Raw genomic sequence first — 25863 nt, 5'->3', positions numbered from 1 at the left:
GGTCCTGATTTGAAATATTTTTGAGTATGAATGTAAATTTATATTTATGTCAGAACTTCTGTCAGGTAGAGTCCTGACTTTTAGTTCTAACAATATGATCGCTATAGATATATGATATATTAAAACTTGGAACTGAAAAGTGCATCTTAAAGGAGTTCTCATTTTAAAACTCCAGTTAATCTTTTAAAAATGGTCAATAAAAATTGTATATTAATTAACATAAGAGGGTACTTCAAAAAGTTCATGGAAAGAGGCATATTATCTTTTAATTCTCTTTTTCCACAAACTTTTTGAAGTACTCTCATATATAATTTAAAATGAAAGTGGATAGTGCCTGGTTGTGGCATACCTTAAAAAAATAAAATGAAAGTATATTGAAAATTAACTACCTTTTGTCAGAAATTTGTTTAGCAACCTGGGATAAGACCAAAGGTGTTGGCACTCATCCTGATTTAGAAAGACCTATTTACCCTTAAAAGCCATTAAAATTGTTTCTCTGTTCAGCTGGGATGAAGGGACTGAAAGGGACTGTTTGTCAAATAGGTTGACATATTGTGAGTCAATTCAGAGGCTGAGACCTTTACTTGAAGTCGGAATCCTATTATAGACAGCTCAGTATGATAAAAATTTTGCCATCATATTCTTCTATAAATTTAGGAACTTTGTAAGAGTTAAGGTTATATAGGGATTCTACAGAACTAAGTTAATAAGCTTTATCCCATTGACCTGTCTTGTTAAGTACATGTTCCATCTTTGGAGGCTCTTAAGAACTCCTGTTTTCTTCCATTCATGAAGCATATATGTATCTCTCTGTTCTCTCTCTCGAATCCTTTCATTTCCTTTGTCTCAGAAATTTACCTTGTTGAGTTATAATTCATCAGTTTATAATAGTACAGCTTCAGTCTGTGGCTGAGGGCTCCTCTTTTCCTTGTTTGCCAAGTTCCATTCAAAATTCTCTAGGATAGGAGAAGGGCTCCTTCCTTATTCATCAGGAAAGGCCATGGAACAAAGTGGCCCCTGGAACATGTCTAGACCATCTTTGTGGAGCAGACGTTGTAACAGTGTACACCAATTGAAATGACAACTTGGCATGGCAGGACTTCCAGGTCTTACTGGAAAATCAGATCAACATTTTCAGCCACAGTTTCTGGGATTAAGGTAATTATGTGCAGAAGTACAGTAACATTTGCAGTCTTGTAGGCCCCATTTATTATACCAGCACGAATTAACACACTTTTCCAGGATCCAACTGCATGCTTAGCAGCTCAGGAACAATGCTGTTCCTCTTGCATTTCCTCTTTATTTCTTCTCAGTTTATGCTCTTTGGCAAAATATCAGATTGTGGTTCTGACTGAGGGATTTAGAGCCATAGTAGAGTAATCTGGTCCAAGCTAGTATATTTTTGAAAACAAATATTCTTCCAGACTGCACAATGCACATTGGGTATGTGTATAATATATACGTAAGAGTATATATCTAACACTATCTCACTGGCCAGAAGTAAATCCTGTGTCTTCAAAGAGCAGGCTCCACTTGTCCAGCAGAATCTGGTTCTGTGCATCCTTCTTAAATTTGATTTGAGGAGCTCAGGCTCCCAAAAGGTATCCACTGTTTCCTCCAAATTTATTCATGTGACCAATGTAGATAATCTCTAACCTCAGCCTTCTGCCAGGAAACATTAAGTCACTAAATAAGGTACTAATGAGATTTCTGGAGCGCTGAGGAGAGAACACCATTCACTTTTTCTACTTTGTCAACAAGAGGTTTATACCGGGGACAGCTGCACCAGTATTAACAGCTGGCTGACAATTGTTTTCAACCCCAAAGTCTCCAATTCAGTTTATGTTGACATTATAAATGTCCATCTGCTGATGTTTGACAAAGGAGTGCCCAAGACTGCTCTGCATATTTCCTGGAAGAAAGCATCTTCCTCCTTAGCTCTAGTTCAAGTTATTTAACAACATTCCCAAACAATACACACTCTTCTGAGGATCACAGCAGTTTCCATGGTTAAGTAGGAAATCTTTGTAATTGATCAAGCTCCAGTTCCCACGTGCTGTGTCTGACATTTAGCTGGTGCCTGCCCTTTCATCCAGCCTCTCGGGATACAGAAGCCAGGAGCCTTTTAAAAAAAAATAAAAATAAAAATAATTCCTAAGGGATGAACAGAAGGAAGGGAACACCATTTCCTGATAATGGTATAATTCCAAAATTAGACTTGCAAACAAAGGAGGGAGGGGACCTTGACATCACTGAATTCCCACAGCTTGTGTAACTAGGAAATCCTGGACCCCAACCAAAAACTTCAGAGTGGATCTTCTGACCCTTTGTTAAGTATAAAATAAATAGATTTCCAGACCTCTCATGAACGAAGAGCCTAAGTATGCAATCTGAAATGATAGGGAGAGAAATTATATATTTTCCTGACAAGATAAAATAGTGAATGGCTTTCTTCTCCAAGTTTATAAGGTTTTTAAATTAAATTTAATTTAATTTAATTTTTTCTGACTGGTGAGGGGATTGCAGCCCTCGGCATGGTGTTGTCAGCACCATGCTCAGCCAGTGAGTGCACCGGCCATCCCTATATAGGATCCGAACCCATGGCCTCAGCACAACCAGCGCCGCACTCTCCCAAGTGAGTCACGGGGTCGGCCCCCAAGTTTATAAGGTTTAACTAAAACAGACTATAGAAGACCGTGAGAGATATATTTTGTCTTCTGTCCAGAAATCTTCTTCATCTTCTTTTATGTGATAACATTCCCTTGCCCTTGACCTCTGGCACATGATCCAGGTGTGGTCCTGTGGTCCGTGATAACTCCTCACTACCTCAGTCACAGCGATTGATCCAAGGGGTAAGAAAGTGACACAAGTAGTGCCAATCAAATTCCTTCTCTAAGATTTCTGTATAGATTGTGAGAAAGCAGCTCTGATCCATGGAGTTGGGTATGAATTAAAGTTTTTTGGTTGAGAGTACTATAAGCTAATGTTGACTAGCTTAGGGGAAAAAAAAAGAAAGAAAAAGGATATATGGAAAGATATAAAATAACTTTTGTTATTGAAGAAAAACCTTATCAATCAGACCTCAGGACAGCAGCCATAGGGATATAGGTACCAAAAGCTATAGACAATTTCCTCAGGGGCCAGGGGCCAACCTCCAGGATGAATCAGCCCTAGTCTTTTTTCTGCCCTCCCTCATTCAACTCAGCTCAAGATTTAAGCTCCTGGAAAAGAACAAAAGTGATTGCCTCAGCCAGTCACAAGCCTTCTCCTGGACCAAGCAGGAAAGGGGCACCTTGACTGACAATCCTGCAGGACTGCAGAGATTGGGAGAGGGATACTTCTTCAAAGGAAAGTCATGCCTCTGTTGCTGAAAGAAAAGGGAAGTGGTTCTGAGCAGGCAGAAATAAGTTTTCACTACGGACTGTTAAGCCAGTGCAGCCAGGGGACCCTTGCCTGATCTATGCCTACAAAAGCCAGACGGGACCAAGAGGTGAAGAGCAGCAAGGCGAGCAGTAGAGAAATCCCAAGGCTCAGCCTCCATACCAGCCTCTGAAGCAAATAATTCCTTTTCTGCTTAAATTAGTTTTATTTTGGTTGCTGTCACTTGCAACCAACAAAGTCCTGATCAATGCCTAGTTTTTACATCAATGCTTTTTAGGCCTAAAGGTATCTGAAATGTCCTTTTGGAAATTAGAACCACCTAAATTTGTACATATTGAATTAGACCACAGTTTTCAGCTGGAAGAAATAATGTTTCTTGAGCTCTTCTGTGCAATGAATCTCTAAGCTTTGCAGGGACTCCTGGAGCAGATGCTTATCCTTGAGGGAACTTCTCAAGTCAATGAGAAGACTTTGGCTTTGGGGTACAGCAGCTCTATTTCAAGAAAAGACTTTGAGTGGACAAAGGAAGAGACAACCTGACAGGCAATCTCTGAATGAGACCTAGAGATCAAAAAGATAAATATAAACTATTTCTATGAGACAAATATTAAAATTCCTCAGGAACTTGTTATATTTAGAAAACACGCCTTGATGTTATCTCTCCTATGCTCTATCATTTTCCCTATTGTTAAATGCTGATGTTTATTGTCCTAAATGTAAAATAACCCACCGGAGTAGCTGCTGTATCTGAAGATTCAGCACCAGTGCTTTTAAAGAAAATTCTTTTCTGCAAATGGTGGGATAATGATTTCTGTAAGTTCTTGTCATTTTCTGTCGAGGCAATAACACCCTTGGCAGCAGCAGGTAGTACAGGCTGCCTGATTGTGCTTCTGACTAAATACCAGACTGAACCCCATGCCGTCTGCTGATATGGGTGGTGGGGGTGCTTTTTGACAGAGTCCCAACAGTTGAAACAGTGAGATCTCAGGGCCTGCCTTGTCATTTTCTTAGAAAACTCTAGGTAGACTAGCAAAATAAATATCTGCATTCAGGGGTGAAAGAAGGTTGAGTGCAGGACTATTGGTCAAGTCATTGTTTCCTAGTCTGGGGAATAAAAGCTTTGAAAGAATTGTGGTGAGAGAAAATAGAAGAGAAGAGGGTGGCATTGTCCAAAAACCCTAGACACAAATGGACAACTATTCAAGACTGGCCTTACTCCAATAAATATTAAAATGACCTTTCTCTAAATGCTTAGAATTCTACCAAGTCAACATTTTGTTTAGGATCAGTGCACTTTCTTTAAAATAAATTTTCTTTTAAATATTTTAAATATTTAACACTTGACAGGTTTGTTAGTCATTACATCTTTGTGAGGATTATTTTAGTTGCTGTTTACTTGCTTTTTCAATTGAAATAAAATTCATATAACATAAAATGCATCATTTTATCCATTTGAAATGTACAATTCAATAGTTTTACTATATTAACAATGTTATGAAACCATTGCCATATCTAATTCCAGAATATTTTCACTACCCCCCAAATCCCTGTTTTCTTAACACCTACTTGTGCAGTTTTGATCCTGGGGAAGTTTGCAGAAAGAGAGATAAAAAGACCATTACAGAGGAGGGAAGGTTTGGGCTGAGTGCCTGGGCGTGGCATCATGACAAAAGATATTATTTAAAAAGTGGATTAGAGTTGGCTTTGAGATGTTGACAAAGAAGAATATCTTCTGACTTTCTCAAGAATGCAGAATGGCAATAGTCTGATTCTTAAAATTAGTGGGAGAAGTTGTCTTGGCATTTAAAATTGGTCTTTTGTGACTAAAAAGCACTAAAATGTCAATCCTATTACAAGCTTCCCCTCAAAAGTGTGACTAGGTAGATTCAGACATTGAATCCTGAATATACCTACCCTGGGATGTGAGCACTACCTAGAAAGTGTCTCCTTAATGGGAGTAAAACCAAGAGATCACTTAAGAGTTGGCATAACTTTTATTGGGATGATGGAAACATATATGTACGTGGGGGCTAGATACTTTACATGGTAGCTGTGCATATTAACAGAAAAGAATTAAAAGAAATCAAAAGAAAAAGTCCAGAAGGATGTGTTCCTTAAGTATGCTAGCTTGAAATCTGTAAGTCAGGTTCCTGATGTTCTGGTCAAAGGTAGGGGCTTTCATCAAATCAACTGACCACTCATGCACCGAACATAGGACTTAGTCACTAAGGTCTTTTGCAAAGTCTTCCTTTGTCCTCCTAAGCCAAAGGAGGCAAGATTGTTTTGAAATTTAACTGAGGTTCCTGCATACTGAAATATACCAAAAGGTAAACTCAAGCTTTGAAGGGGTACAATAGGTATTTCACTGAGTTCTGCTAGTAAATAAAGCTGCAAGCACTTCAGGTGCAGTCTGTGGAAGACGGAAGGAATCTGCCTTGGGTTGCGATTATTTGCACAAAGTAAAATCAACAAACATTCAGGCTGTAAGTAAGTTTCCTGCTGTGCCAGTTTTACAATAAATGTGTTTTTCTTTTCAGCTGAACTTTCCAATGACTTAAATCATTTATTTCCTTGGAGGTAATTTAAGTTCATAGCCAACAAAGTAGTATACTGTGCTTATGTGGGGGAAAAATAAAGTTTGGTAACTCACTGTTTCATCAATTTGAACATAAATATGCTTAAAAATACTCCTAATATTCTAGCACAACCCTCTGATCATAAGAAAGACCCAAACAGCAACCAATTGGTTGCTTAGAAAATGAACCAAACAAGGAAAAATTGAACACTTCAGGAGAAGGAGTTCTCATTTATTTGACAATACTTCATTTCATTGTTAGGACTGTAAGCATCAGTTTGCAACTATAACAAAGAAGTAGTTTTATGTCCATCCAGGTAACATGACATGTCACTTAGAATGAACACACTTTTCCCTTCTTGCAATATGAATTGTTGCAATACAGCAGGCCTTCAGAGTAGGACAATGTATCTATCACTTGATGGAGAGTAGCAGGGGACTCCTTTCCCAAAGTAGTTCATTCTCCATCTATTACAGGGTCTGGAATTATACCACTGGAGATTTATTTCTTGGATCACGAAGGCCTTTTGTTCATCATGAAGAATATACTTTTAAAGTGCAAATACCCATGGCATGGGTGACTCATGAAGTGACATTATGTTTTAACTTGACCACTAGCTGAGACCGTATTGGAGATGCTGGTTTTGTCCATCACTCCTTCTTTCCAGTAATGGGCTATCCCTTCCTTTAAGGAAGAGGTGCTCTCCGAGTCCAGCTCTGGGCTCTGGTGGGAGCTGCCGGTCAGAACATTCTCCTTCCCCGCCCTTGCTTCCCTCTTCCCTGCCACCCGGTGGCCATGACCAAAGCTTGTCCAACCATAGTTCCCTACCCCTGGCCACAAAGATTGGCTCATGTCCAGGGATGGGTACCCAACCCAAGCCGGGACAGAGGTCTTTCTAGTACTTTTTCTAACTGGAGCTGGTGGGAAAAAAATGCTTTCTTTCCTGTCTGGTGGAGTGAGAATAAGGAGGGAAGCCCATAGCTGCTTATGGGCATCTTTCCAGTCTTTTCTCACACCCAGCTTGAGAGAATGAAGTCTCAGTGCAGAGAGAAGGAGAAAGGAGTGACACGGAGTGTCCTGATGGCATCGAAGGCCCTGAATCTATTGGACTCTAAGGCTAATGGCGTGCTCTTTCTGATTTGTTTACATGTACCAAGAAATCATCCTTCCTCCTTAAGCTGTTATGACTGGGGCATCTGTCATTTGCAAACAGAGGTCTGAGAACCCAAAACAAACATTTTATAAAAGGACACAAGGTAAGTAGGGGAGGGGTGGTGCTCTAGGTCCAGAAATATGTCAGCGTGGGTGGGTCAGCCCTAATTGTTCTGCTGTTAAATGGGGATCATTGTGTGTTAAAGATACTGGACATGTTTTCTGACTTTATTTTGAAGAGAATTGAGAGATAAGGCAAAGTGACCAAGGTCTCTGAGAATGCCAACTAATTTTACTCTGAGGGTATGATGGCTTTGACAATTTCCTGGACTATCAAATTAGTGTTAATCTGCATGGGGCTGATGGGAGAGTAAGAATGTACAAATATTTAAGATATTACTGCTATCTGTGAGTTCACCAACTCAGTTTCTCCCACAAATAAGAGAAGCAACGTGTATGTCCAAAAGGGAGTCACTGTTTTGATCTATAACGGACCTTAGAATGACTGGTTTTATTTTAATTTTAAATTTTTGTCTGTTCATAAATATATCAGGTTATTTTTTTTCTGTACTGATAGCTTTTTTAAACAAACAGAAATATAGAGGAAAAAATGGGCAACAAAGGAAAGGCGGAATTTAATGTTTTCTCCCCTCCCCCAGACGATTACAGTCCTGGTATCTCGGTGTTATTTAAATTTGACATCAAAATATCCAAAAAAAGTTGGACAAAGTTGGCATTAGACAGTAAATAATATTATTTTTGTCAAAAATGAAAGTAACAAGATTTAGATACTTGCAATAATATTTTTATACTAGGTTCAAAATGCAGTTGAGAAGTTGTAAACCTCTCAAGTAAGCTGGAGAACTTTCTTCTGTGGTTTCCAAGACCATTGTCAGCTTTTTATTATGCAACCAATTAAAAATCTGCTATGATGCCTTCGCATGAAGAACTTTAAACACATAATATTCTCTAATGGATTTTATTCTTTTACATTCCATGGTAGTAAAAGCAAATTTATAAACTGTCTTTATTTTGTTGAAAGAGAAAAAAAATTGACCATTGGTATGTGCTTGAAGGTGACAGTGTTACATGCCACTTGAACCCCGGGAAAGTGCTATTCAAAATAGATAATGAAAACGAAATTCCTATTAAAAACTTTGCAAGTAGTCAGGATGCTGGGAGTGTCTCCCTTTCTGAAGCCACCATATCGCCTCCTACCTCCTCCTGCATTTGTTTCCACATTGTTCCTCTTTTTCCAGAATTACTCATGAGTAATAAAGGAAGCCAGGTTAAGAACAATGGCATGTTCCTGGCTTTGCAAGAGTGGCATACATCAAAGGAAGACATTTATTTCAGGGAACTACAGCTTTGCAAGAGATCCACCGGGCAGAAATAAAGTTTGGTATTGCTGCTATAGAGCAGGGAGGAAATGTCAGTTTATCAAAGGCGCCCTATTTTTTTTTTTTTTTTTTTTGGCAGCTGGCTAGTGCAGGAAACTGAACCCTTGTCCTTGGTGCCGTGGTGCAGGGCAGGTTGCTGCTCTGGAGGCTGACCACCCAAGTATTACTTGCACATGTCTAACCTGGGGCAAGGTAATTAACATTTCTAAGCCTCTGCTTATTCTTGTGGAATTCATGAGTGCACTTATCTCAGAGGTTATTCTGAGAATTATACATGGAGTGCTTAGCAAAATGCCTAGCACATAGTATTAAATGTGAACTTGTATTGCTAATGATGACAATCTAAGGTGGCTTTTTTTCTCCCTCAATGTGTAGTTGTAGTCTCTTAGTTGGAGAAGTCTCTTTAAAAAATCAAAACCAATGTGGCTATTAAAATTTTTCTGAACTACCCAGATATCATTCCCAACCAGCCTTTCCTATTTGCTTTTGGTTCTTTCATCTATGGGTAGAAGAACCTCTTTTCTTCCTGGTGCCTGTTCTACTCTCCCAGCCTGTGCTCCTCTTTACTCCAGAGCCCCACTGCTGAGGGTGTCGTGCCTTCCTTCTTAGGCCCTGTCTTTCCCTCACTGCCACCCAGCTCATCCAATGACACTTCTCAGATCTATTTCCATCCAGCTCTTCAGCTTATTCATTCTCTGCCTTGCTCAAGGTGAAAGGGAATCCAGCCTGGAGTCAGTAGCTCATGTGCTCTCTGCTCATGCCGATTGAGGGTCAGGCCAGGCCAGCATGCTGCTGGGCCAAGATGCCGCCCAGCACTGTGGCTTCATTTTTTGTATTGTTGCCAATAAAACAACTGTATACATCACCCAGGATGATGGGCCAGCTTGTAACTGTCACGTGGTAATACTGACCTCTAGGGGCTGGTTTTCCTTCACATAGAGTATCTTCTCATTGAGTTCCAGGACTGTGAGGGCAGCCTCTTGCTTAGCTGTTGCCAAATCAGCTGTAGCTTTTTCACTCTCTTTTCATGCTTTAGTTTCTTTAAAAAATAAGAGTTTCTGTCAGTAGAGACAGATGCACCAAAGGAGTAAAAGGAATGAATGACATCTGAAGAAATATTGGCTTTGAAGCCCCTCTTAGGTGACATGTGCCCAGTTTATCTAGATTGAATTCTACTAGGTCTGTGAAACAGAGTGTTTGTGTTCCGTTCAGAGCATTTGAAGCCCCAACAATAAAATCCCACTCTCCACATTGTAGTATCTTTTACCCTCTCGAAGGGTTTTTATCTGGATCTGAACCCTGTGGATTGGTTGCTTATAATAGAGGCATTCAGAGAAGAACTCTATTTACCAGTTGGCATTTACCACTGAGGTGCTAAGGCCTAACAGTATCAGATTTTTTTTTCCCAGTCTGTAAGTAGACTCATGTGAAAGAGTCAGAGCCTTGGTTCTGAGTCATTTTTTCCCTGGCACTGCAGTGGTTTCCATTCAAATAAACTCTAAAGTGTGTGATGTGCCCACGAAATGCTGATGTTTACAACTATTTACTGGGGTATCTATATAGGAAAAATGGTTAAGGGTGAGAATGGTTTTAAGCAGTAGAGGATAAAAATGCCTTGCTATCAAACAATCTGATTTTGAGGATCCAAACCTTTGGGAGAACTACGTTGGGAAGTTGTTGCATAACCAAAGCATACACCTTGAGGCCTTATGACTAGAAAGCACTTTTTATGGATTTCACAGTGGATTTGATTGGTCAAAATTGGATTTATCTGCAACTTTGGAGAAGCTGTCTATTGTGAACGGTGCTGCATTTGCACTTTTGTGTTGCTTTTGTGTAGCTGCCTTTCCACTGAAGAGCTCACCTTGCCAAGTCTTTGTGGGCTTGTGATTAAGAAGCTCAGAAAATAAACGACTGACATTTCCTATCAGACATACACCTTGAGATAGGGAAAGGAATGGTTTTTCTCACTAGAGAAGAGTGTATTCTTCCCTGGCCTCTGAAGGGAGTACAGGGCAGCAGGGAATCACTTTCTTCTTTGAGAGTAAAGCCAGTAAAATCAATTTATCAAAGATGGGATGAGATAGGGACAGGCCTCCCATTTTAAAGGAAGGTCATCTTCCAGACCCAGAACAGGAAGATCAGGATTTCACTAAGGCTTAATTAGTGGCTTAAACACAGTTAAAAGAAAATGCATTACTCAAAGGAGAATGGTAGTCAAGGAATTTAGTTAAAGGGAGTTGGGGGCAGGCAGAATTTAGCAGGGTTTGCCCAGTACAATCCATGTGAAATGTGCCCTGGGACACAACACGGGTGCCTGGTCTTCACAGTGGTTCTCCTAGAGAGGTAGTTGGTATTCACATACTCATTTCATCATTATATTGGTGATTATGAAGCATCCCCGGGGTGTCAGCACTGTGCTGGCCTGCTGTTGAAACATCAAGACTGATATGGTCCCTGCCTCCAGGCCAAGACCTTCTAATTAATTTACTTCCTCTGAGTCCCTATTCACTAAAAACCTTCATAATTTGGTCTGCCATGTAGATTAGTTCAGAAAGAGACTGAGCTGATCAAGAAATACCTCTGGGTGTTTGATAGCTGTGTTTCTCATGGTAATTTATTAAAGTCAAGTTGGTTTGGGTCAACTTGCTCATGAGGACCTTGTCCATCCCAGGCCCTGCAGTGATAGCACCTGTGAGGCCCTGAGAGGTCTTCAGGGACCTCTCCTGATGCCACTTCAAAACTGTCCATGCTCAGGTTTTTACACTTCCCTTTTAGAACTTTGGGGGTAGAAAGTGGGAGGAAGGGTACAGAAATGAAAACTGAGAAATTGGAGGAAATGAAGGAAAGTATGGAGAGAGGGATTCAGAAGAGAGAGCTGATTAAAAGTGTCAGAAAAGAGCTGATAATGATATACCTGCTGAAGTGTTAGAGAAACGAATAGATATGTGATAAATCAAAGACAGCAGAGTGTTAATTGTAGAATATAGTTGTCGAGTACATAGATGTTCACTATAAAATTATTTCAACTTCTCTGTGTGTTTGGAATTTTTCATAATGAGAGAATGGGGGGAGAAAGAACCGAAGATTTCATTTTCTTGTGCTGCCCCTTCCTCAGTTCTTGACAGATGGTATTCAATTCTCAAATCCTGTCGCAACTATTCATATGCAGACTAGTACTTTTCTAGAAACTTTTCTCAAAGTAGGCATTAATAGTAAATTAACAAAAGAAAAAATAAATGCAAGCTGGTGAAAATTGATGGATGGTCACTAAGAATAAGTCTTATCAAGCTACATTTCCATTTCCTCGGGATGACTTGATAGAGAGAATGCAGGAGCTCAGTGAACAGACAGGGTGCATCGCAACATCAGTTAAAAATTTCAGCTTTTCAGTTAAAAAATTTAACTCTTTCAAAAAAAATTTTAAATTTTTAAAAAAATTTTCATTTCCAGGCTACCGTTTTGTCTTTCTCTTATAGTGATTATACATTCTGCCTCTTCTGATTGGTATAATATTTGTATATTTGCCTTATGACATGACAAAGAAATTGAAGATATTTAATTTGGAGAAGATAGATACAGGGCAGTCATGATAGTTGACTTCAGTTGTCTAGGGACTGTTAGAGAGGAGAGGAAGTTAAGTCAAACAGAGTTGTTCTAGAGATAGCATGAAGAACAGCAGTAAGAAAACATGGGGAGGCAGGTTTTGGCACAATGTGAGCAAATACTCTCCAACAATCAGAGCTACATCCAAAACAAGATAGGATGGGTCCTGGCAAAGACCTCCTGCCCCGGGAGTGATCAAGCAGAGACTGGATGAACATCTTCAGGCAGGCCCGTAGTGACCTCTGGGAACGGGGTCAAGGGGTAACTGGAAATTCAGCTTACCCCCAACTCTTTCTGCCTCTGGCTTCCTCCATCCCCCTGAGGGGCACAGCATTTATCAGCCCCTGGTGCCTTTAGGGTTGGTACAGCTGTCAGAGACACTTTAAAGATAATTCTGGTATTTGTGAGAAGTTGGATAAAAAGGACAAGAAGGCCTGTGAGTCCCTTCGAATTCAAGAACAAGGTGACTCAAAATGTACACACTTTATTATTTAGCTATAAGAGAAAAGGGAGGAGGAAATTAAATTTAAATTAAAAATTGAATAAAAGACTTACATTGGTTGCTTAAGGTTTCTGTTGGAACCTTTTTGTTTATTCAGATACATTTTAAAATAGTTTAACATCTTTGTCTTTTTTTTTTTTTTTTTTTTTCTTTTCTCCAGACAGAACTGCTGTATGCCATTAATTCATAGCTTTAACCAAGCCCTTTGGGCATTTTGTGAAATTCAATTTGCCAACATGTTTTTTTATTAGTCATAGACATCAGATTATTTCATCAATGATAATATTTTCCTTTGCTTTTTTGGTGTTCACTAGCCAGGCAACCCAAGTGTTGTACTTGAATCTAATGGAGTCTGTTATGGTCTCCTTAGTAACTAGGAACTCTCCTCAGCGATTACTGGAAGGATAGGAAGGCTTTATAGCTTGGAGGTAAATTCCTATTATCTTGCTCTTTTCCTACTTTTTTTATGGGGTGGAAAGTGGGAGGAAATCATGAATTTGTGTAATGTTTTGAAAAGGAAATATCTATCTGTATCCTATTGCTAAATGGCTTGCATTATACCAACTCAAAGAGAATTAGAAAACCAGGGAACTATTTATAGAACAGTTTCAACACAGAATTGCCAGCACTGTAAAATTTCTGGATATTTCCACACACTTGGAATTGTGGCCTCGGATTCTGAGGCTGGGCTTTGTCACACTTACTAGCCAGGAGAAACTGGACGAGGCACATGACATCTCCAAGCCTTAGATCCTATTTCATAGAACTATTGTGAGCTTCAAATGACATAACATGCACGGTACCCAACATTATGCCTGCAATATAGTAGCTATGTCTTCTTATTTTTGTCATTACTCCTTGAAATACATAAGGAAAAGTTTCAACCCTTCACTAAACACTAAAACATCTTTTCTAAAGATGTCTTTGTCCCGCTTTACAGGAAATAAAATGTGTACTTAATTGAAAGCAAGACTTTTGTCTTTTTCTTTTTTCTTTTTTTTTTAAAATTAAGTGTTCTGCATAATTGCATTGATTTCCTTCTGACTTTATATGGGTAGACAAAACTTAATGTCCTGAAAACAGACATGTAAATAGCCTTGATCAAATCTTCTGCCAGAGCTGGCCTGATGCCTAGGCAAAGTCAGTGCCTGCCTACACGGAGGGAGGTGAGGAGCTCGCTAGGCCCTCATCCCTTCCTCCCCATGGCAGCTCTTTCTTGGGCCTGCCAGGGCAGAGCTTCCTCTCACTGTGTCTGAAATCTACTCTGTCTATCCCACCCTTACTCATTCAGAGAGAATATATAACAAAGATAGAGGTTTTGTCTCCAGAGGGCCACTGATAAAATGCTCACTACCGAAGACATACAAGAGAGTTAGGTTTGAATACAGTAGGTATAGGTAAGTTTCTCCTTTCATTTCTTTTCTAATAGCCCATCATCAATAATGAAACTAATAAAAGTGATGGTAGCATAGTAAAACTTGGCTTACAAGTCAATTTCATATCTCTTATTTTGTTTTATATTCATAATGCCCCCAGAAGAATAAAGTCTGGGGATATCAAATATGTGCCATCTATATTTCTTCCTGTCCATGGCAGGCCTTGGATTTGGGGATTTTTTCACCCTTTGTTGCACACCTGGCCTCATAAGCCTTAACCCACACTTCCTGTAGCCACTGCTCCATTGATGAAACCTGTCGCCCATGTTAGTATCTCTCTATGTGGGCAAGAAAGTTGAGCTACCAGAGAGTTGAAGTGGACCTAACCTTGGCCATACAAGTGAATAAGTAGCTAAACGGACTTGAACCAAGGTCTTTTGATTCCAGATGCTGATTTTTCTTTTCAATGGCAACATGAGGCTTCATTAATCAATAGCACTATTATTGTTTTAAGACACTTAAAGATAACCTAGAAAAGCAATATAACAGAATTGGTTATAAGAGTAGCTTTCAGACGTGAAGGTGAGTTATAGCATGGGTTGCTGTATCTCTAAAGAACCTCAGAAATAAAGGAAAGATTTGATGAACCCAGCTGAACAATCTGGCCCAGGTGTGTTCTTTTCCCTTTGTGCCTCTTAGCAGAGAATCCTGAATTGATTCTGGTGATTGTGACCATTCTGTTGAGTCATCTGATGGACACGGAATGGATCAGATGAACCTTTCTTACAAAATGCCTTGAATGCAAAACAATCACAAATGTAAAAGGTAGCTTACTCTTTTTCATTTGGTAAGGTCATTGGGTACTAGTTGATACACAAACCCTTAGGACTCATTATAACCTTAACCAAGAGCCTGGCCCCACATGACCACTGGTAGATGCTTAATAACCAAGAGAGTCAGAGCTGGCACTTTCCAATTCTTTGTGGGAGCCCTTCCATCTGAGTACCAACTCACTTCACTTTATGTTACACAATGCTTGATGGAGTTTGGATGTATTGTCCTCTCAGAACTCAGGTGGAAATCTGATCTACAATGTGGCAGTGTTGGGAGCTGTTTGAGTCATGCAGGTGGATCCTTCATGAATGGATTAATGCTCTCCCTGGGGGGTGGAGTAGTGAGTGAGTTCTCACTCTATTAGTTCCTGTGAGAGCTGGTTGTTTAAAAGACCCTGGCACCACCCCCCACACCTCTCTCTCTCTCTCACTTCCTCTCCCCATGTGATCTGCTTGTACCTGCCAGCTGCCTGTATTTTCCGCCATGAGTAGAAGCAGCCCGAGGCCCGCACCAGATGCAGCTGTCCCAGAGTCATAAGCCAGATAAACCTCTGTTTTTATAAATTACCCAGTCTCAGGTATTCTGTTATAACAACATAAAACAGACTAATACAATGCTATATAAACACATTTCAATTAGCACCACCGCCAAACCCAAAAGGTTTGGGATTTCTAATAAAAAGAAAACAAAATCTCAGAAATTAAACAAACAACCTGACTCCCTACAGGAGAAGAATTTGCCTAGAATTAGAGCCAAATCTCAGTTCTTTCTCTCTGTGGGATAAACAATTATTAGAGACAGAAGCAGAGTTTACCAGTAGGTGTTCTGGTTTCCAGAATGCCTGTGTAAGTATTTTTTGTTTAAGAGAAATTACAGATTAATACAAGATAAAGAGATAACCTTATACTTGGAGTAAATTCCAATGATAAGGGAGAACTGTCTAACAATAGAGCTGTCTAAAAAATGGAATGTTTTGCCCTAAAAGACAGTAAGCTCCCTTTCCCTGCATGTAATACACAGGCTGTTACTGGGAATGTTCCAGAGAGCAGCTTACACTTATTGACCACCTACCATATGCCAGGTATAGTACTGAGGACTATGTGTACAAGCTCGTTTTTTTGTAGCCACCCAGTGAAGTAGGACTATTATTCATCCCATTTTTAGATGCAAATACTGAGAAACAGAAAGGTTTAAGTAACTTGCCCAGAGTGAATTGGTGAGTCAGGTAAATCCGTGTGGTCTGTCTCCAGGCTGAGCCCTCCATCATTTTGTTATGCATGCCTCACTGTCCTACCCAGCGACCTTCATTGTGGGGACTTTGGGTAAGAGGACATTTCAGATTCCCTAAATCCATTTCTAAAGCAAGTGGGAGGAATGTCTAACTGCTGACCATGAAGTCCTGAAGCCATGGACTTGACGACTCAGTATGAATTAGGAAGTCAGATAGAATCATTAAATCTTAGATGACATGGAACTGGATACACTCTTAGAGGCCAAATTGTCCAGCCCCAGCATTTTAAAGATGCAGAAGCAGCAGCAGAGAAAAAATAAAATGATTTGCCCAAATTCACAGCTAATAAAGCTCAAGAAGCAGGACTCAGAGACAAATTTTCTGACTCCTTGTCTCAGTGCCTCTCTCCACACCATATTATGTTGCTCTTTGGCCATAAGAGCTAAAGGGCATTGGGAGGGGTATGTGATTGGAACCGGAGTGGTACCTGTTATCCCTCAAGTCTAAGGTCCCAGTATCAGAAACAGCGAGATTTTAGGTAAAGCCCTCTTGGACATGGACAGCCAAGGAGGACTGGACTCAAGTCACTCTATGTATCACATATTGGGGGTACATTTCCTAGAAAGAAGAGCTTAGGCAATTGAGGTCTTGCTAACCTCAAAGAAATAAGCTGGATCAATGTCTACTAGCAAACTTGCTTTCATGGAGCATTATGCAATATGCTGTATTCTACTGCCAAAAGAAAAAGAAAAAGAAAGAAACAACATTTCTGAGATGAAGGGGGTTCTGCTTGTACGTTCTTTTCTTTGTGTAACCCTACCTTGTCTTTCTTATACTGTAAGATCTTAGGCTGACAATCAGAATTTTTGAGAAAGAAAGAATCAGTAGTGCATTAAATAAGTTTTCATATTACTGGCTGGGCACACAGCAAGGAGCAAAACTGAGTGCTTAAGGAAGTAACATGAAAAGAAAATGTAGCTAGCACCTACTAAAGCTAAATTTACTTCTCAGACTTACAATCTCAAATCACACCCTGAGAACAGAGAGAAGTGCACTGTCACACCTAACAGAGCCAGGTAGGAAGCTATTTTCCAGTCCAACTCTCCCTGAGGACAAAGAGAGCCCAGAGGGCGAAAGCCATATATGAAGCAATTTTGATTTCTCAGCCCCACCTGTACAGGTGTTGGTATCATTGGCAAACAGCCACAGGGAGTGACGTGGGTGGAAGAGAACAGAAACCAGAGAGACAGAATATATAAGTGGTGAAAAAGAATTCCCATATCTGCTTCGTGAAAGTGCGGCTGGGCTCCTCTAACTATGATTACAAAAATAAAGAAGAACTTTTCTCTGCAATGACTTTATAATTGGGCAGATACTTGTTTTTTTCTCTGTGCCTAATGCTCCCTTTGAACTTGACTAAGGCTGCCTTCTAGAAGGAAACTAGCAGCTATTGGCCATCTGCAACTTATCTTGAATCATAAAGCAAAGGCATGTGTTCAAGGACTGGAAAACTGAGATCCCGAAGCACCAAAATGCTTAAATCACCTTCAGGGAAATTTGGTGTAATAAAGAGAACATAATTAACCTCCCAATTAATATTTGTCTCCTTCACAAACCCCACTCTGCCCTGAGAGCAGTGAAATTACAAGAATATAAGCTCGATGAGTTGGCTTTAAAACAACTTCACAAATGATAAAGAAATCCAAATACAGAAAAAAACATATCATAAGAGGAGAAATGACGTTCATATAGCATGAAATCTCTTTGTACACTGTACAAGAGAAATTAAAGAAAGCAGCAAAATGGAAACTTCTCTGTGATCTGTATTATTTTTCCATGAAATACCATGTTTAAAGAACCTCTGTTTTTTTATTGAAGAGTTGAAACAGTTTTACAGAAGAAATGTCTAGGTTTAAAGTGAAATAGATCTGATCTTATAAAAATGTATTTCCTGGGTTAAAAGTAAGAGAGTATGTGGGTGAGTGTTTTAAAAAGGTTGAGTGTCATAATATTAGTGAAATAGTGTTACTGATATTATTTTAGAATCTTCGTAAGTAGAACTTTTGAGTATTTGATTTTTGGCAATGAATCATTTGAATACATGGCTTTACAGTAATATCTGTAAGTTGAATATATATAGCTGCAATTAAATGACTAATTTGTCAATTCTTTAATTTTTCAATTGCTTTAAGCTGGTATATGTCTGGAAACAAAAGTGGTTTCATAGAGGGCAAGAATCTCAAGTTAAGTTTTCCAAGAATATTTAAAATTTCCCATCAGATAGAAAGCAATGCAACAAACAGAACTTGTTTGGACCCTGATGTAAACAAATCAATTGTAAGAAAGAAAGAGGGAGAGGGAGAGAATTGTAGCAATTAATACATATTTAATGTTTGATTATATTAAAGAATTATTATTGATTTTTAAAATGTGATTATATACTGCAGTTATGTCTTTTCTTTTTTTTTTTTTTTTTTTTTTTTTTAATTTTATTTTGTCGATATACATTGTAGCTGATTAATGCTCCCCATCACCAAAACCTCCCTCCCTTCTCCCTCCCCCCCTCCCCCCCAACCATGTCCTTTCTGTTTGTTTGTTGTATCAACTTCAAATAATTGTGGTTGTTATATCTTCTTCCCCCCCCCCGGTTTGTGTGTGTATGTGTGTATGTGTGTGTGTGAATTTATATATTAATTTTTAGCTCCCACCAATAAGTGAGAACATGTGGTATTTCTCTTTCTGTGCCTGACTTGTTTCACTTAATATAATTCTCTCGAGGTCCATCCATGTTGTTGCAAATGGCAGTATTTCATTCGTTTTTATAGCTGAGTAGTATTCCATTGTGTAGATGTACCACATTTTCCGTATCCACTCATCTGATGATGGGCATTTGGGCTGGTTCCAACTCTTGGCTATTGTAAAGAGTGCTGCGATAAACATTGGGGAACAGGTATACCTTCGACTTGATGATTTCCATTCCTCTGGGTATATTCCCAACAGTGGGATGGCTGGGTCGTATGGTAGATCTATCCGCAATTGTTTAAGGAACCTCCATACCATTTTCCATAGAGGCTGCACCATTTTGCAGTTATGTCTTTTCTAAAAAAGTTCTTATCTTTTAGAGACACATACTGAAATATATACAGGTGAATGCTAAGATACTAGGATTTATTCAAAATAGTCCAGGCGGAAGGCAAAAAGTGGGTGGGGGTACAAATAAGATAAGATTGGCTATGAGTTGTTGATTGCTATACCCAGATTTACTATATATGTATTAAATTTTTCATAGTAAAAAGTAAAAAATAAAATAAAAAGTAAAAGTAGATGGATTGAATGAAGTATTGAAGGAAAAAAATAATTAATTAAAACTTGATTCAACCTGAAAAAATAAAGTAAAATAAAATTTCCCATCAGGTTCATGGCAAGCAGTATTTGACATTTTTTTGACTAGAGACATTTAAATGCATATAGAGAAATTAAAGCATTGAACTTGGTTCCTATCTCAATGTGTAGTTTTCCTTTTTGCCTCTTTTACTTGAAAGGGACTATTCACTTAAACATCAAACTAACCGGGTGATATAAATTCAAGTACTTAGAACAGGTGGAGGAAGCAAATGTTTTCTTCCTTGGGGGAGTCACAACCACTCAGTACTACTGAGCCACAGGACTAATGATACACAGTCTGCATATGCTCAGGCCAACTACTTTTATCTGAAACCTCAGACAGTGTTCAACAATTCAGTTACTATTGCTACCCGGAAAGTTCTCTTCTCTTAATTTTCTTCTTCTCTGTTTTTTTCTCAGCTATCCACTGGAATAAAGGGGGCACAATATTGTAAAAAAAATTTGAGGGTACAGTGAGTGCCGTTGACACTGTGTCCTTTAGTTAGAAAAACCAAGTTCCTCAGGATGCTCTAGACATGAAGCAAAGAAAGGAATTGATTTTCAAATAAATTACAAATGTATGGACTTGGAAACTATAGATATAACCCAACAATCAAAGCTGAACTACCTTAAAGTTCGTTTACCCAAGAACTGCAAGACAAGGTCACTTTGAGGGTCTCACTGCAAACATATTTTGCAGTTCCCCCAATTCTGTTCACATTTGTGCTATTTTATGAATGTGTATTGAAGATTAACATGTGATGGATGACATTTATCTAGTATTGGTGACATTGTAATGTGTCCATTTGATGACAAGGAAACCATGTTTCCAATACTTAAGAAAAATTACCCCTTGCTATTCTTAGCTAAAAACTCATAATCTAACAATGGTTAACTTTTTCTCTCTCTCCAGCTTTTCTGCAACTCTTGTCCTTGACCACTGGGGCCACCTACACCCCCAACCTTTAAAGGTGATTAAAAAAAAAAAGTGGCAATGTTTTGCCACACCTGAAACTTCTTTACTAAAAGGTGCCCGTCCTGCTCTGTAGAAATAGTTTAGCAGTTTCGTTCTTAGAACAAAAGTTTAATTTCAGAATTTGATGACATATGTGAATTAGGTTATATGCATGCAAGGTGGGGTTGCAAAGATATGACCTAATAAAAGAAGCACTCAACACTTATGAATAGCATGTAAAGAGTCAGAGAGGGAGGAATGATATGTGGTGGTGATATGAGCTTTTCCTATGAAGATATTAGCAAGTTTCAGGTTGCATATTTTAACAAGTCTAAACAAATATCCTTGCTATTAAAACAAGTCACCAAATACAGATCATTCTTTTGTTTTGTTGTACTCAAGGGTCTATCTCTCTTGTTAATTCACTCTCTAGTAAGGTGCTTTCTCTACTTCTGTTACAAATGTAGCACTAAAAAGATAGCACATGAATCTGAACTCCCAAGTAGGAATCATCAAGGAGATCTCAAAATCCCATCTGGCAGACCTCGCGGCCAGTTCCCATCAACACTCCCTCATGCTGAGATATGCAAGGATAACAGGCGGGGAGGGCAATGGGTGGACTTGGCCTCATCTCTTGCTAGTGGCTTGTGGTGTCACAACTTCCCAGAGTCTGAGATTGAAAGATTTAGGGATAATCTTGAGTTGTTCATCAAGAAAAAGGTTAAAGATTTCCCAACCTAGACAAATAGGGCATTGCCTGGTTTGGTCCTGACCCAGAAAACCCAAAGGAGCTATATTTGATCAGTTCTGGTTTGGACTCCAACTTCCAGAAGCTCCAGTGGCACAATCGGTTAGCGCGCGGTACTTATATGGACTCCAACTTCCAGGTCATCCTTTGTAATAGTGATATAGCCACGTTGGCCTGACAGGAGGTCACCCAGATATGGAAATGTTTGATGCCTAGAAAAACATCCTTGGGTCACCTGGACTGAATCGGATCCCCTCTAGATAAGAGTGAGGCCAAGCCGGAGCCAGCCAAGCTTCTATGAAACTAAAGCTCAGGAGATGCCCAACAAATGAGTACTCTTTGACTGTCTAAAAGAATAAGTAAATGAATAATATGCTTCCTCATTTTACCCAAAAATCGTGTGTCAAAGTTGAAACTGACTTCTGCTTGCTCTAATTTCAATATTACAGGGCCTTATCTAAACTGATAATATTCTGAGTCACAAATGCATTTGAATTTTCAACTGGAGGACATTTATCTTTTTCTTTTTAATTGTGGTAAAAAATGCATAACATAAAATTCACCACCTTGACCATTTCTTAGTGCATAGTTCAGTAGCGTTTAAGGATAGGCACATTGTCATGCAAGAACTTTTTCATCTTGTAAAACAAACCGTATACCCATTAAACAGCAATTTCCCATTTGTCCCTCCTTCCAGGCCCTGACAATTATAATTCTACTTTCTGTTTCTATGAATTTGACTACTCTAGGTACTTCATATAAGTAGAATTATACAGTATTTGTCTTTTTGTGATTGGCTTATTTCACTTAGCATAACGTCCTCAAGTTTCATCCATGTTGTAGCATGTATCAGAATTTCCTTCCTTTTTAAGGCTGAATAATATTCCATGGTATGTATATATCACATTTTGTTTATCCATTCATACACTGATGGACACTTGGATTGCTTCTACCTCTTGGCTATTGTGTGGAAGATGTTTCTTGAAATAGTGATCATGGTATCATAATAATTATAATATTTGCCTTTTCTAGATGAACTGAAACTTTTCATCTTTTAATTTTTAATTTCATTTTCAGTTCCCCAAAATATTACTTTTTGTTTTTGTTGCCAACCAAATACATTGGTCCCAAAGTGGGAAAACATTTAGAAGCCATCTCAGATCTTATTACACGATTCTAGCAGGGCAATTTCTATCACAGATCTCTAAATTAGGCTTTCTTCTTATGTCTGACCTAGATCCTCCCTCTTTTTTTTTTTTTTTTAAATACAGGAAAGGTCTATATTACTGTCACTATGTTTTACAATTCTTATATTTGGAAATATAAAACCCACTGACAGAGCCAGGCCTGGGGTCAGCAGTCAGACATCACTCTGCATTAGCCTAAGAAACAAGTAAATTTTGGTAAATATCTAGTGGTTGTTAGAAAATAAATACATAGGAGAATATTACTATCAAACAAGCTAATTCGGTGAGGAGCCTCTTTCCTTCATCTACTCTTTTGAAAGAGGGGTGCTAAGGCTTCCCCTCTTGTTCTATAGTTTGGCATCTGCACATCAGATCCATCTGAGGAACTTTTTAAAAATGCATATGCTCAAGCTTCTCTCTAATTCTACTCAGTCACAGTTTGGGGGCGTTTGGATGTGGGACCATGATCTACTTTTTAATCTTTCTGGTTAGTTCTGATATGCACATCTAATAAAGGTCAACTGGAGGAGTATCCATAGACAAGAGCCAGGTGCCAGCCACAAAGGCTGTCTGAATGTTCTTGTGGACATGTGTCTCCTTGTATGCATGAGGACACTTAGGCAGGCATGAGTGTGTTGAGGGCAGTAGGGACAGCAATGACTCCAGGAAGTTGCAGACGGGGGAGGTTTCCACGGGGATTTGAGCCATGTAACAGGTCTGCCATTTTTCTGTAGATAGCCAGTTTCAGCGATAGAGAGAAAGGGAGAAGTTGAAGCAAACACATCTCAGGTTTGGAAATCATAAATATGGCAGTGCAGTTAGGAAGTGTGTGGAGTTTATCAGTTTCCTTTCTCAGGCTAAATATGAAGAGATAGTAATCAAAATACCAAATGGCACCAAGTCATTAAAAGCTCCAGCATCTTTCCTTCTCTGAGTAGCAGAAGAACACTTCAATTTTTCTGATTCTTATTGCTCACCCACAACTCCCTTGAAACTCCTTACAGGTCAGAACAACTAAGAAAAATTCTCTTACTACTTTCACACTCATTGCATTGTTCAAAGTTATTTCAGTGACTTCCATAAGCTTCCAAGAAATCTAGCAGGAAAACTCTAAGTCCTTTTCCTAACTCCATAAACACAATAGAGTACTCTGAGGTAAGTGCTTGATGTTCACTCTCTCCAAACGCCAAATGGATTTTTAAAACTACCTTAGAGTTTACCCGTGGATGAATTCACTCATGCCGATTAAGTGCTTTGAGCCTCAAATGTTCAAAGTGAGGTGTGAAAGAAGACAATGAAATGAATACTTAAAGAAAATCCCCCCCTTTTTTTTAGCTTTAAGATTATAGTTTATTTTCCTTATTTTAAAAGTAACCCAAAGGGACAGCCCGTGGCTCACTCGGGAGAGTGTAGTGTTGATAACACCAAGGCCATGGTTTCGGATCCTATATAGGGATGGCCAGTTCGCTCACTGGCTGAGCGTGGTGCTGACAACACCAAGCCCAAGGGTTAAGATCCCCTTACCGGTCACCTTTTAAAAAAATAAAAAAATAAAAAAAATAAAAGTAACCCAAGATGTAAAAAAATAAAATAAAATAAAGTCCCTCATGCTTCCTAAATGCTTTAAATCCCTTGCAAATCTTAGTGCATACTTCACACACACACACACACCAGAAAAGAAAAAGAAAACTTGTCATTTTTGTGGCATGACATTTCTCCAGAATCTTTGCTGGCTAGCTTAATTTTTGTCCGTCATGGGGGAAAAATCTTACAGGATCTTAAAGTATTCTGTTATTCTAATATATGAAAAGAAGGAATCTTGATTCATTATCTGAAAAGACTTAATGGAAAGTGTAGTTACTAGCCAGTCTTTGATCATTTGTATTGTTTCTGTTTATTTCTATCCAAAACTGGCATCACTGTACATATTTTTAAGGCGAGAAAATATTGTATCTGGTCACTTCTCTTTTCTCAATAGCACTCTTTATTTTTTGACAGGACTTTTATTGCTATCTTTTATGACAGAGTAGATGGGGAAAAGCCTGTATATTAGATAAGGAAAATTCCACTAGAAGTGATATTTAACCTGAAAAAGCCAAGTGGACCTTTAACAAGAGTTGAACATTTCTTTTGAACTGATCTCCACCTTCCAAGCACACAATCTACTGAAAAACATTTTAGCCTAAGCCTTACATGTTAAACTTTCCAAAGCAGATGAAATTTTAAGAGAGAATACACCTCATTAGGAAGAGCTAGTTTTTCTGAGATCCTCAATAATTTAGTTCCATTTAACAAAAATTTATTGAGTATGTAATTATATGCAGGCTGTAGCTTAGATATTGGATAAATAAAGCAAAGATAAATAAAGCATAATCCCTTTCCTTCCGAAGCTTTTGTCTTATGAGAGAGACAGATATATAATAAATTTTCAATATAATATTTTATGACAGGGTATGTAGAGGGTGTTCTGGGAGCACAGAGTCTGAGTGGTGTCTTGAAACATGAATAAACTAAGTAGGTTAGGAAGAAAGAGGTACAAGGAGAAAGTCATTACAATATGTAAAAGACTGAGGTTGATCAACAGGATTGTCTAGGTAGGAAACCACATGAGGTGCAAGGCATAGAGATAAAAAGCAGGAGGGATAAAAGCTGTGTCATGGGTGATTATTTATTCAGTTCTAAGAAGTCTTGGCTTTACTTTGAAGGGAATGGGAGAATCTTAGGCTTGGACAGATGCATATTCTAGATAGATCGCTCTGGTGGTATGAGGTGGGTAGAATTTTAAGAAAGAAAGTTTAAATGCAGAGATTTCCATTATGAAATCATTTCTGTGGTTCAAGTGAATTGGGAGGTGGTGATGGTGGGGGCAAGAATATTTAGGAAGGAATATTGAAGTAGAGTGATTGTGTGTATGCAAGGTGGTGGGTGAGTGGCAGGATAATAATAATGAAAAAAAGTATTGAATTCCACAATGCAGTGATTCTTAAGCTTTCATGTATGACTTCCAAACTTTAGCATATATGAGAATTACCTAGTAGGTTTGTTAAAAATGTCAGTCTAGACTGTGATTGAGATGACAGATTGTATTGATTTGGGGAAATATCCTTTCCACACTAGGCACTGCAGAAAAATACATTACAAACATAAAATCATACATGAAGTCTCCATACCACAAAAGCGAAATATCTGGATAATAAAAATGCAGTAGAAACTCAAAGCAAGTAATCTTGAACAGAAATGGAAATGCAGCAGCCTGAGGGGTGTCATGAGCAGATATAGACCTTAGGTAGAAGTTGTGATGATCAGCCAGGAATGGGAGTCAAACCTGGCAGGACTTGTGCATGCAGAGGTGAAACAGGGCTGTGCTTTTTCTGAATGTAATCTGGAGCTAGAAGAAAGCAATTTAGTTGGGGAAAAGAGCTAATACTCAGCTCACCAACTCAGAGACATTGCAGGAATGCAGGAAATGGGTGAAAAAGGAGACACAGTGGAGAAATTTGAACCTCAAGTCAATGCCATATATGGTGTGGG

General features: G+C 38.8%; 1 protein-coding gene across 1 annotated transcript in view; it reads right to left on the bottom strand.

Annotated features, from left to right (window-relative positions):
- The window catches only part of CCDC192 (coiled-coil domain containing 192), a 174767-nt gene that overhangs the window by 64611 nt on the left and 84293 nt on the right, over positions 1–25863 (bottom strand). Inside the window, 3 exon segments of the mRNA XM_063087627.1 lie at positions 9421–9453; positions 9456–9512; positions 9515–9548. Coding sequence (XP_062943697.1) covers positions 9421–9453; positions 9456–9512; positions 9515–9548 — 124 coding nt within the window.

This window comes from Cynocephalus volans, chromosome 2 (assembly GCF_027409185.1).
Source record: "Cynocephalus volans isolate mCynVol1 chromosome 2, mCynVol1.pri, whole genome shotgun sequence".
Taxonomy (NCBI): Eukaryota; Metazoa; Chordata; class Mammalia; order Dermoptera; family Cynocephalidae; genus Cynocephalus; species Cynocephalus volans.
The sequence above is the reverse complement of the archived record's forward strand: the minus strand, read 5'-3'. Positions and strand labels throughout refer to the sequence as shown.